Raw genomic sequence first — 17804 nt, 5'->3', positions numbered from 1 at the left:
CATTTACTCTTGCCTAACAACTGTTTGTTTATAGAAATGGCACATCTGATTCTGTAACTGATGATTCTGCGGATGAATATCTTCAGGTTAAAAGACCACCAGCCTCTACTTCTCAGGAAATGGATGGATCGAAATATAAGAAACTCCAAAGCCTTAAGGAAATTTTCCCTAAACAGAACAATGAAGAGCTGTTGCAAGTAATGATTAGTTCTAAACCTGATTTAGTTCTTATATTCTTCTAATTAGACCTTTTTTTTTTTTTAACAAAAAATATAAAACTATGATTTTATAGTGGAACTGTCACAATTAAATCTAATTTTAATGTTTGACAATGTATTAAAAATTATAATTTGCCATAATTACATATTTTGACCCTATATGAACTAAATATAATACATTTAAAAGTATTATGACACATCTTTAATACCAGCACCAAAGCAGTAGGTAGTCTCTGAACTAGTCTATCTGAACCTAAAAAAATCATATCTTTGTTGTCCCTTGAAAAGAAACTTGGAATATAAGGATATAAGACTAATATGCAAATGTACGTTTTACATTGTCTTTAATTGGGAATGCTTAAAATAAGTGGAGCACTTCTTATGCTTATAAAAGAAATGAATAGCAATTTCTACTTTTTATTGGAAATATTTTGCAGTGTGGCTTGAAAAGATCACAGTGACATTTTTGCTATTTAAAAGCATTACAATTGTGAAAAGTATTTTGAAATAACTAATTCCATTTGAAACACTTCCTAGCTTATGAAAACATTTTGCAGTCACGTCTAAACCTCTTTCTGCTCTTTTCTACACTTTTTGACAAGGCAGTAGCTATACATTAGAGGTTTAACATTTCTAAAGACTATATTTAACCCTTTAACTGCCAAGCACGTATGTGCTGACAGGAAAATGATTTGATTGCCAAGCATGTAGTACTTATGTGCTGCGCAGTCCAGGGTTGCCTTGCTGCACTAGCTGCTTTTGCCACTATGCAGGCGAGTCTGCTGCACCCCTAACCCCTTAGGCAATGAACCAAGGGGACTGCCCCCACCCACATAAATGGTAAGTGCCCTTTCTTTACTCCTTTGCAGACATTTACACACACACACATACACGCATGCAGGTATCTTTTTTTTGTGCCTTTTTTTTCTTTTATACATTTTTGTACACTTTTGCACACTTTTGCACATATTTACACATTAACATACACATATGCACAATTTGTAAAGCTCCACACACATGCATACACAAGCCCACACATCCTTTTTTTTTTTTTTACTTTTTGTTTTGTTTTGTTTTTTAGTAATTAATTTTATAATTTTGCCTCTTATTCCCCCTAAAAAAGCATTCAGACCACTAACCACGCTGTTGTATCATTGATTTGCCTGCTTGTATTTAATTTTTGTAATTTTATTACGGTTTTATGCTTGCATTGTTGTTCTTTACATTTTTTTTTGGCATTGTTTTGCAGTTTGATCATTTGGAGTAGAAACACATCTTTTTGGTAATTTTGTAATTGTCAGAATGTGTACTTTCTAGTAATATATGCTTTTTGGTGGTCTTTGTTCTGTTCTGGCTGTATTCACAGAAGGCGAATTTGCGGCTGAGAAAATGCATATACGCTATTTTCATTTGGGGTCCGCATATGCCACCTGCTTTGATATATCTATGCATATTGGGCATCAAACTGTTCAGTACACCCTTGGTGTTTATATTTAGGGTGTTTTACCATTGTTTGTAAGAGCTTGAGTGAAATAAATGCAGCAAATTGCAATATTTTGATGTGATATTCAGAAATGGCATAAAAACTGCTGCCTTTAGTGTAGTTTTGCAATTTGGTAGTTTGGAGTAGAAAGACATACCCATTTTAGATTTGTCAGATTGTGTTCTTTCCAAAAATACGGTAACTGTTTTTTGTACTGTTAGGGGGTCTTGTGGCACATAATACACAATCAGGGGGCACTGTTTGTAGATGCTGAGTTGGCAGGAGAGAAAATATATATGCAGTATTTTCATTTACATGCCAGCTGGTATGTTATATCTATGAATATTGGACATCAAACTATTCAGTAGACCATTGGCATTTGTATTGAGGGTGTTTTACCATTGTATGTAAGAAGTTATATGAGATAAATATTGCAAATTTCAATATTTTTATAATTACCCATTTTGAATTCGTCAGAATGTGTACTTTCAAAAAATGTTTTTTTTTTGGAGGGTCTTTGTACTGTTGGGGAGTCTTGAGGCACATAATATGCGGTCAGGAGGTTCTGTTCACAGAAGGCTCATTGGCAGCCAAGAAAATTCATATGCACTATTTTTTTTCTTTAGGGGCCGCACATGCCACCTGCTTTGGTATATCTATGCATATTGGGCTTTAAACTGTTCAGTAGACCCTTAGGTTCATATTCTTCACAAATTAGCGTAAATGTAAGCCATTAAATAAGTATGCACAAGGTAGATTTTGGGGTCTTTACATGCTATATACTTAGATAAACCCATGCACATAGTGTATCAAACTGTTCAGAGGACCCCAGGGGTTTATATTTAGCCTGTTTTATCGTGGTACCTAATAGTATGCGGGGGATACGATGCTACAAGTTGGAAGCATTGAAGTGATTTTCGTAAATGTCACCAAAACTGCCAAATTTAGGAAAGCTTTGTGGCTTGGTGATTTGGGGTATAAAGACATACATACCCAATTTAGATTCATTCATATTTAGGGTGTTTTATCTTTATACCGAATAGTGTGTGGGAGATAAGATGCTGCAAGCTAGAAGCTTTGAGCTCATTTTTCAAAGAATTTACATTTTTTTTTTATAAAAACTGATAACTTTAGGAAAAATTGCAACTTGGTAGTTTACAAATATATATTTACCCATTTTTGATTCATCAGAATCTGTTCTTTCCAATAATGTGTAGTTTTCTATGGTAAACCTACTGTTAGAGGAATGTGGAGCAGTGCTTTAAAAAATTGGTAGTGCACTGCTTGCAGTTTTTGGCCTATACAAGTGAGAAATCTCCATAAATCTATATATATTTGGTATTTGACATAGAACTTTTCAAATCTGCTGTGTTCTTGTGCATAAAATAAATAATGTTTCTGATATATATGTTTATATTATGGGAAAAATGATTTTTTAAAAAAATTTTAGACACTATTTTAGCCAATATCTTGTTACAGAAGTGGAATTACAGAAAAGGCATATTTTGAAAGCCTAGGCTGCCCTGAAAAAATGTATATGTTGTTTTCTTGGGTAAACTAACCCCCACCCCCCAGGAAAGGCCCTTGAAGTGAAAGCATACAAAATGGTAATATATTGTCTGGTAATAAAAGTACCAAAATGGCCAAATCGGCTGGCAGTTTAAACCCCTTAAGATTATGTTCTCATATAAACCAAAGCATTCTTTCTTTTCTCTTTTAGCTAATTGAGTCAACAAGCACTCTTGATGGAGCAGTAGCTGCTGGAGTAGTATTATTTAATAAAAAAGGTATTGCAAAAATTCACAACTCTGATTTTATCATGTACAGCATGTATTGGTAATGTACAGAGTGCTGTATGTTGTCATTTTTGATCTAGATACATCATATGAACATGATACATTAATTTATTATGTCTTATTGTATTATATTATATTGTAGTATTATATATTATTATTATTGTTTTACGCAATTATGCATTTAAAAGCCATGATTAACAGATGATACTGTGGCAAAGAAATATAAAAAAAAATTATGTGTTGGAGGAATAAGAATTCCTTCTGGTTTAAGCTGAATGCCATTTCGAAATACTGCTTCAAAAATTGGTTGCTGATTTGAAACGTAATTAGTCCCTGGACTAATTATGTAATTAGATCAGACAGACCCCTGAGAAAGCTGCTCTATTTTGTATATGACATTTATTTTGTTCAAACATCAATGCCAGGTGATATGTGATGTAAGCAAGCAGATAGCAACAGTCCATTTAGTAGCTGAGAATGTTCTCATTGATTCATTTGAAAAAAAAATGATTTTGTAACCCATTGTGTAAAGCTGAGTCTGCGATAACATTTTTTAAATATCATTGGTTAGTCTTTTTATCAATCGGTTAGTCACATATATTAACTTGTCTTGTTAGTCATATTCTTCTATGTGTTATTTACAAAATATCTTATTTGCATAGATTTACTTTGCTTCAGAAACACTACCATAGATTATATAAATAAGATGCTGTTTATCCATTCCATGTGAAAGTAAAAAAAGCCACAAATGTGAAAATTAAAAAAGCCACAGATTACATTACTACAGCTCTGTAAAATACAGTGGGCTTAGATTGTATTGTATTATCATCTTGGAGTCTTGGGGCCTATTCGGTGTCTAGATATATCAAATATGCCAACCACAACAAATAGTTCAATCAAGGAGATGCTTATGACCTACCTGGAAATAGTCTGTGCAACAAAAATTATAAAAAAAAAAATCTTATAAATCTTATTTACACGCCACTTGATTTAAAATACCCTATCCCATAATAACAAACAAACATAGCGCATAATTAGAGAGGGTCCAGAAGCTGGTAAATGTTATGGAAAATCTCAGCTATGAGGAAAGACTGATTGGGGTTTTTTACACTGGAGAAGAGGCACTTAAGGGGTGATATGATAACTGTATAAATATATAAGGGGATCATATAATAATCTCTCTAATGCTTTATTTACTAGTAAGTCCTTCCAGTTGGCATGTGGCCACCCATTCCGATTTGAAGAAAGGAAGTTCTGGCTAAATATTCAAAAGGGGATTTTTTTTTTTTTACAGTAAGAGCCATAAAGATGTGGACTTTTCTCCCTGAGTCAGTAGTGATGGCTGATACATTAGATAGCTTTATGAAGGGGTTGGATGGCTAAAAAGCAAGGGAGGGAAGGCTGAACTTGATGGACGTGTCTTTTTTTTCAACCTAGCTTAAAGGAAAACTATACCCCCAAAATGAATACTTAAGCAAAAGTTTACATCATAATAAGTGGCATATTAGAATCTTACCAAACTGGTCTATATATATTTAAGTAAATCTTGCCCTTTTACATCTCTTGCCTTGAACCACCATTTCTTGATAGTCTCTGTGCTGCCTCAGAGATCACCTGAACAGAAATTAGGGATACACCGAATCCAGGATTCGGTTCGGGATTCGGCTTTTTTCAGCAGGATTCGGATTCGGCCGAATCCTTCTGCCTGGCCGATCTGAATCCTAATTTGCATATGCGTGACTTTGTCACAAAACAAGGAAGTAAAAAATGTTTTCCCCCTCCCACCCCTAATTTGAATATGCAAATTAGGATTCGGGTTCGGTATTCTGATGAATCTTTCGCGACGGATTCGGGGGTTCGGCCGAATCCGAAATAGTGGATTTGGTGCATCCCTACCAGAAATACTACAACTCTTAACTGTAACAGGAAGAAGTGTTGAAGCAAAAGACAGAACTTTTAATTGGCTCATGTGACCTAACAAGTATGGTTTGTTGGTATGTTTGTGTGCACAGTGAATAGTACGACCCCAGGGAGGGGCCCTTATTTGTTAAAATGGCAATTTTCTATTTATGATTACCCAATGGCACATACTACTAACAAGTGAACTCACTGCAGGCACTTGTCCTCCCCCCACACACACACCCTGTTAGAAGTGGAAACTTCATTTAACACTTGTTTTAAAAATGATCATTGTAAATATTCTAGCACAATGCTAAATGGGGGGAAAAGGTGCTAAACTAGCCAACATGCATAGTACACTGGACACTTAATTTAAGATCAGGGTTAAGCTTAACATGTACTTTACACTGTCAAATCGTAAAAAGACTTTGCAAGAGGATTCTTAGCAGCTAAATCTCAGAAGGCATCAGGGATATGTAGCCTGGAGCACAGAATCATATTATGATTTGACAGTGTAAGCTACTTGTTAAACTCAGCATTGATTTCAAATTAGGTGTTTTTGCTGTTAAATTATTATACTGCCTCAGGTGGGTCCTCTAGTGGTCAGACAGATCAAAGAAAAAAAATTATCAAAATATATTTCGGTAGTTTTTTTTTTTTTCAATTTATTGAGCGCATTATTATCTTGTCAAATCTACATACACCTGTACAACATGCAGTTTTATTTACTGTAAACTGTTTCCTTGCTATGGCTGTACAAAAAGTCATGCCATGAAAAATTAACTGTAGGGAATTCTTCACTTAGGGGCAAATTTACATAGTTAATTAACCCTCAATATTCAACTGCCGAATGTAAATCCTTTGACTTCGAATATCGAAGTCGAAGGATTTACCGCAATTCCAACGATCGAACGAGTGAAGGAAAAATCGTTAGATCGAACGATTAAATCCTTCGAATCGAACGATTTGAAGGATTTTAATCCATCGATGGAAGGATTTTCCTGCGATCAGAAAATTGTTAGGAAGCCTATGGGGACCTTCCCCATAGTAAATTATGTAAATAAGCTGCTATGGGGGCAGCCATTCAAGCTGCTGGAAAAAAATCTGAAAAAAACACAGGTTACATAGCACATAACAGAAAACCCTTCTCAATGGAATTGTGTTTTATCTGTTATCTGCTATGTAACCTGTTCCTTTTCTCCTTTTTTCAAGCTTGAATGGCTTCCCCCATAGCAACACAGCAGCTTGTATAAGTTATAGTAGTCTTGCTGAAGTAAACACTTGAGTTTTACCATTGTAGGGCAACAGAACATTATATATTTTATTACATTGATACACTTTCAGATTTTGCTATTACTGTTCCTTTAAAAACAGAGAAGTGGGAGTTGGAGTCAGGGGTATCATAAACTGAGGAGTCAGAGTTGAAGGATTTATGTACCAACTCCAAAATCACATTTGCCTTGCGTAACCCGGAAAACTCCTTTATTTACTTGAGTGTATTGGTTCCATGTCGATTTACGGACAAAACAAGTATTAACTAAAGGTGGAATAATAAACCTTTGCTAAACTTCCTTTAAACTTCATGCCTTTAAAAACTGTATTGTTATTTTTATTAGACATGTTGTTTGAACTTATGCATTGTACAACATATTCATAGAAAATCTTCCTACATGTATGTAAGGAATTTTTAGAAGGTTTTAAAGGAACAGAAACATTAAAAAATTAAAGCTTTTTTTAAGTAATTAAAGTATACCGTAATGTGCTGCTTCTCTGCTCTTGTTAAACTGGTGTCTTTATGTCAGAAGCAGTAAAGGTTTAGGACCTGCCATCCAGAATGCTCAGGACCTGGGGCTTTCCAGATAATGGATCTCTCCATAATTAGAAAATCATTTAAACAATAAATAATCTTCTGTTTAGCCATGGAGGCTTACACAGAAATCTAAAACTATTGAATTTTACAGAGCTTATCTGTTATTTGCTATGTGCCCTTTCTCCTTCTTCAGGTGGAATACATTTTTCTCTTTAATATTTACTGCATCCTCTTTTCATCTCTTAGGTTCGTCTCGAAAGAGGAAATTAGATGAAGTCCCTAAAGACAGCTCTCCAGTTCATAAAGGCATTAATGGACAAGCCACAAAGAAAACAAAAATTGCTGCAGTAAGTTGAACTTGCTTCGATGAGGAAGTGAGCAGTCAGTGTTTCAATAAATATATCCTCTTGTAGGCAATGCCTCAGAATTAACTCGGGATGCACCGAATCCAGGATTCGTTTCGGGATTCAAATATGCAAATTAGGGGTGGGAAATCGCGTGACTTTTTGTCACAAAGCAAGGAAGTTAAAAATGCTTTCCCCTTCCCACCCCTAATTTGCAAATGCAAATTGTGATTCAGTTCGGGATTCGGCCAATCTTTTGTGAAGGATTCTGGGGTTAGGCAGAATCCAAAAATCAGAATCCAAAATATGCCAGCTAAAACCTGTCAGTCATGTAAAAGTCGATGGCAGGTGATCCTTTTAACAATTGGAAGATATTTTTTGCCTTCGTGATTCTCAATAGTTTTGGGCTGTTTGACACTTATTTTTGTTTGATAATCCAAATAATTCCTAGTTTTTGTATGATAATCTGAATGTTCAGGGAATAATTTGAAAAAAATTACCCAATTTTGTTGCAGTCTTGTCTCCTGGTACAGGCATCCTTGGCTTGCCCTTTTGTTGTGATCTTCTGAAGTGCAATATGTGAATGTTTCATCTCTTTTCAAGTCATCTGTCTTTTCACGTTAGACCTGAGAGAAGCAGATCCACTCTCGTTCGCAGCTCTGTTGTTCTGCATTGAAAAGTGTCTTTCACATTTTTGGGGTGACTTCTGCTCCATGTGCCTGCATGAAAGAGGAAGCTGCACTTTCAGTGCATACCAACATTCAGCCAGCCACATTGCTAGAGACTGGAGGCTGCCTACAAGATAGACAATAAGTTTTGCTGAAAAATGTTTGTCAAGGTTGCTTAGAATGGTCTGACATTATCTTACATAAATCTTTTTTTTTCAGTTACATACTCTTTTTAAAATTGCCAGTATAATGCTTAAATATATAGTGAACTTTTACATCCCATGGTTTTCTGCAATTTAAACCATTTTTGTGGACTCACCAATAAATAATGCATAAAGTATTTCCTGGTTTTTACACCATTCTGTTCTGGTCTCCTGAAAAAACATGCAATGGGAGTTCTACTGCAACACCTAAAGGTTTATTTTTACAGTATAAATTAGTTGACTCTCATTATCTTGTCCTGATCTCTTAGAGAGATGTGTTATTAGAATGCTGAATTTAAGGTGTAGCTGACTCTTAAAGGAACGCCAAAAAATAAAAGTGTTTCAAAGGAATGACAATGTAATGTAGTGGTGACCTGTATTGGTAAAACTGCTGTGTTTACTTCAGAAAGACCACTATAGTTTATATGAACACTCTGCAATGTAGCCAAGGGGGCAGCCATTAAAGCACAGGATACACAGCAGATAAGTGCTGAAGAATCCCATTGTATACTACAGTGATTATCGTTTATCTGCTCTGTGTCCTGTGCCTTTTCTCATTTTTCAGCACCTATAGTAGAATTTCTGGAGCAAACACAACAGTTGTACCAGTGCAGGGCAACAGTGCATTATATTTTAATTACTTTAAAACACTTTTATTTTTCGGTGTTACACTGTTCCTTTAAGTCTGTGGACAGGTCTAATACATAGTGTATGCTCTTTAGGTACTCCTTTACATATACAGTTTGAGCATAGTGAATAGCAAGAGTTAGAAGGGCTTGTTTTAAAGGAGAACTGAAGCTTATTATTTCTGTTTTGTCTTCTATTGATGTTTTTACCAACCCAAAGTAACCACAGCCTTTTGGCAGTGAATCTGTTCCTCTGATCATGACTTAAGTAGTTCTTCTTCTTCGGTAATCTTTTCTGCTTGTTCCCAGCACAATAGGGACCCAATTTATATCTAGAATATATACAGTATATCATGATACAAGGCTGATTAGTAATTAAGTTGGATTCTCATTACATGGCAGTGCATTTAGCTATAATATTCAACACTGCAGTACAGGTGTGGGATCACTAATGGAGAAACCTGTTATCCAGAAAGCTTTGAATAATGTGTGCCAATAATTGTTAATATGACTGTTCCTTTAAGTTTGGATGCAAAAGAGATGGCTTACTCAAATGTGTTTTGTGAATTTAGAAAGTGACATCTTATGGTTTATTTACCAGCTTGTCCCATTTGCTCCCATTTAGTTGTGTGGCAAATTGCATACAAGCTACTTATGTTCCACTCTCTTTCTTGCATGCACATTGAATTATTTCTTCTTTGTGTTTCTAGCCTTCAGAAGATGATAGTTCTCTATCTGAAGATGACTGGGAAAAGCAAGAAGCAAGCGTGAAGAAGTTGCAGCGGCACTTTCCTGATTTGGATAAAGAGGTTGGAAAACTATTTTTGCTTCCATTCTAGTAAAGTGTGTCTTGTTAAATTTTGGAAGGGATTTTATTGTTTTAGATCAAACTTGAAATTGTCCTTGTTCATCCTACTTTTTAAGCAAAGTAACTGATTGGGATCCTCTTTTACTTTTCGTTTTGTCCACATAATGAACCCTCAACAAAACTGGAATAATGATGGTAGTGTGGAGCAGCTTTAGAAAATTCACTTAGTTTCATTCACGTTGGGTTCCTAACATTTACAACCACCCTGTCTTTTAGAACTTTGCTAAGATGTTAAAGGACAAGGAAACCCTGAGAGATTGTATTTCCATCATTATTAAAGGAACAGTAACACCAAAGATGAAAGTGTTTTAAAATAATGAAAATATGTACTGTGGCCCTGCACTGGTAAAACTGATCTGTTTGCTTCAGAAACACTACTATAGTTCATATAAACAAGCTGCTGTGTAGCAATGGTGGAAATTGAAAAACGACTATATGGTACAGGTTAAATAGTGGATAACCGATAACACCATTATGTTCTACATAGCTTATCTACTATCTGCTGTGTAACCTGTGCCTTTTATCCTATGAATGGCTGCCCCCAGTGCTGCACACCAACTTATTTATAAATACAATATTGGTGTTTATGAAGCAAATACAGCAATTTTACTAGTGCAGGGCAACACTGCAATATATTTTTATTATTTAAAAACACTTGCATTTTAAATGTTACTGTTCCTTTTAGCTTTTAAGTAACTTGGGTCCAAGGTTACCCTTGAGCTCATAACAAGGTCAGTGATACAAAACTGCACCCCATAGTGCCAGATTAAACATCTGAATGATGTGCATGTCGGGGGGGCGGGATAGAGGACTCCCTGTGTCCTTCCCATGAAATGTGACATGCAGGATTGCAACATACCTGAGAACAGAGGGAACCAACAACAATCATAACATAGTAACATAGCAAAGTGTGTGTACATTTGATGCTATTTTCAACATTTGGGTCTTCAAGGAAACATTTAAAATAATATTAAAACAGTAGTACAGGCACATACATTAGCAAATAAAATGTCCAGTTCTATGGATATTTCAGATTGCAAGACTTTAGAATATGTTTGAAATATATTTAGGTTTTCAAAATGGTTCCTGTCTAGGCAGAATTGTCTCTGTATGCAGCCAATACTCTGGCCATGCAGCCAGGTGTGCAATTAAATAAAAACATTATTTAAAATATTGTATTGATCATCTCTGCATGTTAAATTGCAATTGTTTGCACACCTTTGTTCAATATGTGCTGAATTTGTCAATGTTATGCTTGTCACAGAATAATTTTGTAATATTTGACAGATTTTATCAATGCAGAATTATTTTCTTTTTATACTAAACAGGATCTTAGAGAAGTTCTTCAAGAGCATGACTGGTCATTTCATGAAGCCCTAGAAGCTTTAAAACTTTTTGCAGAAGATGAGACAGGTAGTGTGGTATATATTACGCATTTTTTCTTCAGGGTTCCATAATTTAAATTTTCTAGCATTTTCTACTTTGTTTATAATTATATTATTTAACTAGAGTAAGCACTTTCAAGTGGGAATATTGGACCAACCTTTGAGAAGGAAAGTCTCCAGTTTTTTTTAGACATGAATGCTGTATAATACTATCATGGAAGGTACTTGTATAACTATAAATCCTGATGATTGTGAGTGTAATAAAATATGAAAGTATCTTGGAAAAAAAGGTTTGCACCATAGAATGCTTCATACTACTCCTCTCTAAACTTTGAAAAAGTGGCCCATCATCTGGAGTAACTACACATCCTTGAGATATTTAAAAAAAAATCTTCTCTCCAGTGGCCGACTCCTTTTCTAGGAAAACTGCTTGCTTACCTGCTGCTGAGTGACTTCTGCACCTACCCTAGTAACACAGGTAAAGTCTAAATTCTGTACCTCGTTGGGTTCCACCACATGGAGGTTTTTGAGTGGTACTTAAGGAATCTGATATATGTATGATAAATAAACACAGTGCTATATTAAATATCAATTTTTTTAATAGCAATATCTTATGATATTGTGAAAACAGTACCCCCTATTTTAAAATTAGGGATGCACCGAATCCAGGATTCGGTTCGCGATTCAGCCAGGATTCGGCCGAATCCTTCTGCCCGGCTGAACCGAATCCTAATTTGCACATGCAAATTAGGGGCGGGGAGGGAAATCGCATGACTTTTTGTCACAAAACAAGGAAGTAAAAAATGTTTTCCTGTTCCAACCCCTAATTTGCATATGCAAATTAGGGTTTAGATTCAGTTCAGTATTTGGCCAAATCTTTCACAAAGGATTGGGGGTCCGTCCGAATCCAAAATAGTGCATTCGGTGCATCCCTATTTAAAATATAAATATAAGGATATTTTAAGTCACAGAGAAGTTCAATGACCATATAAAACCACTAGGCCAAAGTTTTTTCTTTTTATAAAAGTCATAAAATTATGATGTGACTGCTGATATCCTCATATTTTAAGACCGGGTAAACTTTTTTTTTTATAATACACAAGCTTCAGTGGATCGTGTGACAGATATCATTAATCACTGTTTATAAAAATATTCATGGATCTTGTGTATTATATAATTATTAAACCATTTCACAAAGCCAATGGCACACTTGTGTTTTGGAATAAGGGAATTCACCAGCATACCCATGCCCTTCCTCTTCCTTAACATGGTGCTTACTTGCTTGAGGGTGGGACCAACCCTCTAGACCAGGGCTGTCTAACTGGTGGCCCGCAGGCCGGATGAACCTCCCCTTGTGTGGCCCTCCCTCATGAAAGTCTGCCTGCTGTGATTTCTTACTTTGTTTAAACTTTAAAAGGTATCCGTACTAAAATTAATTGGCCCCTGCATTGTTAACATCTCAAATTCAGACGTTAAACTCCTGCATTGTTCACACCTGTAATCACCCCTGCATTGTTCACACCTGTTACAACTCTGTTGTTCACACCCCTAAAGCCCTGTACTGTTCACACCTCAGAAACAGACTGTAAGTGCCCACATTGTTCACCTGCTCACACTTCAGACAAACTGCTGTAGAGGCACCAGCATTTTGTCACTGTATGTAGCACAGCATGGACTGTTCAATTTAGAGTCCTGATATGTTTCCCTGTCTCCTGCTCTATTCTGCCTTCCCTATGCTCCCTGTGTGTGCCATACTCTGCCTTCCTTATGCTCCCTGTGTGTGCCATACTCTGCCTGCTTTATGCTCCCTGTGTGTGCTATACTCGGCCTGCCCTATGCTCCCTGTGTGTACCATACACTGCCTGCCCTATGCTCCCTGTGTGTACCATACTCTGCCTGCCCTACTGTGTACCTTGTGGGACTTCAGCCTGGTAGGGTTTGTTCTGGGGCTTTGTTAGCATTTGGAAATTATTGTTAGGGGCCCCTAAGGTGTTTAATCATGTGCTGGGGTTACTGTGTTATCCATGGGGAGGCAGCATATGGATTTATGGGGTTGTTTATGGTATATTTAACATTTTTTTACTTACATTTTTCACATATGAGTGATGAGTCATATTTCTGCAGTGAGCACCAACCATTTGTTTTTTTTTTTTGGTGTGTTTATTGTGCTACTTTTGTTTTTCCGCACCTTCTAACCACCTGCCACCACTATTGAAAAGTCCATCAATTAACTGTAGACCTGCTGACAACTCTTAAAATAAACAATCTGTTTGTACCAAAAAGAGAGGAACTGCCAAGAAGAGTTAACAAGGTCGCACAGTCTATATTATAATGATTGTGAAATAGATTGTAAATATAGTTGGAAAATAGTGAAAAAAGAGAAAATGCATGACTTAGTTAAATGTGATTAATACATGATCACTTCAATCCGTAAATAAATTCATTATGTGAAAACCAAAACTCAGTGTCATAATTGTGTCCCATGGCAGTCAATTGATAATTATAAATGATTAAAGTGTAAGAGTGCATAAAGTGCTAGTTGTACATTAAGCAATTCACATTCCTCTAGTATGTCAAAATAAATTACCCATTAAAACATAACATTTAATTACTCCTTTAAAAACAAATGGGAATTTATAAATTTAAAAACACTTAAAAAATTTGATGTATCACGATTATAGTATATAAAAAATTGAAGTACTGCTCCCACCTAGATCTCACTTCGACCTGTTTGGCCTCCAGTACTTGGTGTGAAGTGTGGTGTGGTTCAGGAGGGTATATATTGCATAGTGGGTTTGCGTGGTTACTGCTATAAGTGGGAACGGAGGACAGACCAACACCTGGTAAACTGGACCTAAGTACGTCACTACAGACATGAAAGCCAATATGGTGTGCACAAAAGAAGTTAACTGACACTTTGTCCTCTCAGAGGCACCTAAAGTAGATTGGCCTATTCCCTGTCACTTGTATAGATACAACACCAATAATTGGAAACAAACGGTTACCCACAATGTATGTCTGTATTGGTCACATTACCTAGGGTCTGTCCGGCATACCCCTGTTAGATAGAAAAAGTTTTTACCACCATTCCGCCACCCTCTGAAGTACTGTCACCCCACCCATTCAATCAAAAATAACTCGCAGTGGAGCAAACAGCTGATGCGCGTTTCGTCTGTGAAGGCCTTTGAGAAAGCCTTGTTAACTCTTCTTACCAGTTCCTCTCTTTTTGGTACAAACCAGTTTTTTTGGGGTGGTACCACCATTAATGTGGATATGGTCTTAAAAGTTTTTGAGATAACATGGGTGTGGTTTCAAAGGGGCATGGTCAACACTGACTTCCATCATTGGCCCTCCACCTAGTAGGTCAGAAAAAGCTCTAGACTAGCACTGTCAAACTTCTGTGGTAAATCAATTATAAATAGGCTGTAGCTCACCTTTAGTATATGTAGGTGGATTCTCCTGCAAGGTGTCCTGTGTCCACACCCAAATTGATACAGTCAGTATTATAATAGAAAGCAGGACAAATCCAAGGCAGTAGCTATGACTGCAAAGTGCTTTTATTGGGGGAAAAATGCTCCCCAATAAAAGCACTTTGCAGTCATAGCTACTGCCTTGGATTTGTCCTGCTTTCTATTATAATAACAACTTCTGTGGTACCAATGGCCACTCCCTGTTTTTACACCACACCCAAGTTACCACAAGACCATGCCCACATTACATGAGGTAGCACACCAAAAAACAAATGGTTGGTGCTCACTGCAGGGATATTACTTATCACTCATATGAGAAAAAAACTCTCATATTAAGACATACCCTTAAATCCATATTCCTCCTCCTCCCCTGTGGATAACACAGTACCACCAGCACATGATTAAACACCTTAGGGCCCAATAGTAATAATTTTCAAATTCTAGCAAACCCCCAGAACAAATATCAGAATTATTTTCCACAGGCAGAGTATGGCACACACAGAGAGCATAGGGCAGGCAGAGTATGGCACACACAGGGAGCATAGGGCAGGCAGAGTATGGCACACACAGGGAGCATAGGGCAGGCAGAGTATGGCACACACAATGAGCATAGGGCAGGCAGAGTATGGCACACACAATGAGCATAGGGCAGGCAGAGTATGGCACACACAGGGAGCATAGGACAGGCAGAGTATGGCACACACAGGGAGCATAGGGCAGGCAGAGTATGGCACACACAATGAGCATAGGGCAGGCAGAGTATGGCATACACAAGGAGCATAAGGCAGGCAGAATAGAGCTGGAGACAGGGAAACCTATCAGGACCACTCTAAAATGTACTACATACAGTGACACAGTGCTGGTGCCCCATTAGCATTAGGTAAAAGGTGTGAACAAACTGGGTAGTTTCAGTCTGGGTCTCAGGTGTGAACAGTGCAGGCCTTTAAGGGTGTGAACAATAGAGGGGTCACAGGTGTGAACACCTGTTGCAGTCATTCTTTGCAGACACCTTTGAGGTTTTTAAGGCATCCTTCTCAACCTTGCAAAGACTTCCATTCAAATGAAAGGGACAGGTGCTGTGGTAGATATCCGTGTGGCAAGCCATGAAAGTTATTGGTGACCCATGACATTTTGATCGCTACAGTTTTCCTTATGTATCATGTGTACTGATGGACAGTATTTTTTAGACTCCTTTTTTTTTATTGGAACTGAGCTAAAATGTTCTGCTTGTAAAGTGTGCAAAGAATAACATGTGCCAGGAAATAATTCAAGCAGAAAAGTTACTTTAATTTTCCAAATTTACCCAAACATACTAAACCTTAAAAACAGACAGTCGATGTAGAGGGTTTTTTGAAATATTAATTTTCCTTGTTTCCTAATTTCATTTGTCTTTACCTTCACCTTTACCTGTGTTCTGACCTATGTTCTGCTATGAGGTCAGCCTTTAAAGGAACAGTTCACTGTAAAATTAAAAACTAGACCGGTAAATAGATAATCTGTGCAAAATAAAAAAATATTTTCTAATATAGTTATCCAAAAATGTAATCTATAAAGGCTGGAGTGAGCGGATCTCTCCTGTTAAAACAAAAACTGCAATTTTTCTCTTTTAGGTAGAAATATAGGGAGAAAGGAATAAATGGCATTTTTCAAGCATTTTTTTGTACATGAACTCTGTTAATGTGTAGCTTTGTTTTTTCATAGTTACGATGCAGCAGAGCTTTGCTAATATCCTTGACTAACTTAAAGGGGTTGTTCACCTTTCAGATAACTTTTAGTATGATGTAGAGAGAGATATTCTGAGACAATTTGCAATTGGTTTTCATTTTTTATTATTTTCGGTTTTTGAGTTATTTGGCTTTGTATTCAGCAGCTCTCCAGTTTGCATTTCAAGCAATCTGGTAGCTAGGGTCCAAACTACCCTAGCAACCATGCACTGATTTGAATAAGAGACTGGAATATCGATAGGAGAGGCCTGCATAGGAAGATGGGTAATACAAAGTAGCAATAGGAATTAATGTGTAGCCTTACAGAGCATTTGCTTTTAAGTAGGGGTCAGCAACGCCCATTTGAAAGCTGCAAAGAGCCAAAAGAAAAAGGCAAATAACTATAAAACTATAAAAAAAATGAAAACCAATTGAAAAGTTGCTTTGAATTGGCCATTCTATAACATACTAAACGTTACTTTAAAGGTGAACCACCCCTTTAAGAAAACTCTGTTAGAGGCCTAAAATAGTTTACCCTCTCCGTAGATTAGTGAAGAAATCTGCCAAAAGTGGAATGTCTTATAAGTTATTTCTAAGCAGAGATTTTCAGTATATTTTCCTGCTTCTCCAGTTTCTAAATGCACCTGCATAGTTACATTATAACATACGGCATGAGTTAAAACTCGTGTCAACAGAACAGTCATGAGCTTTGTATTGATTCATTTTGGTAGGAGCTACCTTATTGCTTGTCTCCAAGTTGGTGAAGCTAAACATTTTCTGTAGACATTTATAATACCATGGTTAGTGAAGCTACTGTTATTGTAGACTATGTAGAAGTTTCAAATGAACTTATGTTGATACAATCAATATGGTCGCTCCAAATCAAAAGTATGTACAGTATATTTAACATGTTCATCAAGATAAGTACTGTAAGCAAAGTGATCTCTTATTGAAGAGGTCTGTCGGCTTTAAAATGCTTTTTGACCTCTACAAGAGAAATGTGATTCTTTTAAAACAAGTGATTGTGTGCTTTACAATGGCAGCAGTTTAAGTGCCAGTTAGTGCTGATTTAGGATCTTACCTTACAGGAACTTACATGTGGAATGACATGGAGATTTTAGCCATTGGTATTACCAAGGTGGGGACCTGGGGTTGTCCGGATAACGAATCTTTCCATGATTTGCATCTTCACACCTTAAGTCTACTAGAAAATCATGTAAACATTAAATAAACCCAATAAACTGGTTCTTCTTCCAATAAGGATTAATTATATCATAGTTTGGATCAAGTACAAGGTACTGTTTTTATTATTACAGATAAAAAGCAAATCA

General features: G+C 36.6%; 1 protein-coding gene across 2 annotated transcripts in view; it reads left to right on the top strand.

Annotated features, from left to right (window-relative positions):
* smarcad1.S (SWI/SNF-related, matrix-associated actin-dependent regulator of chromatin, subfamily a, containing DEAD/H box 1 S homeolog) overlaps nucleotides 1–17804 on the top strand; it is a 68179-nt gene that overhangs the window by 10305 nt on the left and 40070 nt on the right. For both annotated transcript variants that reach the window (XM_018243410.2, XM_018243409.2), the window contains exons 4-8: nucleotides 35–197; nucleotides 3422–3488; nucleotides 7453–7553; nucleotides 9758–9856; nucleotides 11244–11328. In XM_018243410.2, the coding sequence (XP_018098899.1) occupies nucleotides 35–197; nucleotides 3422–3488; nucleotides 7453–7553; nucleotides 9758–9856; nucleotides 11244–11328 (515 nt within the window). The remainder of the gene's footprint in view (nucleotides 1–34; nucleotides 198–3421; nucleotides 3489–7452; nucleotides 7554–9757; nucleotides 9857–11243; nucleotides 11329–17804) is intronic.

The sequence above is a fragment of the Xenopus laevis genome, chromosome 1S (assembly GCF_017654675.1).
Source record: "Xenopus laevis strain J_2021 chromosome 1S, Xenopus_laevis_v10.1, whole genome shotgun sequence".
NCBI lineage: Eukaryota > Metazoa > Chordata > Amphibia > Anura > Pipidae > Xenopus > Xenopus laevis.
The sequence above is the reverse complement of the archived record's forward strand: the minus strand, read 5'-3'. Positions and strand labels throughout refer to the sequence as shown.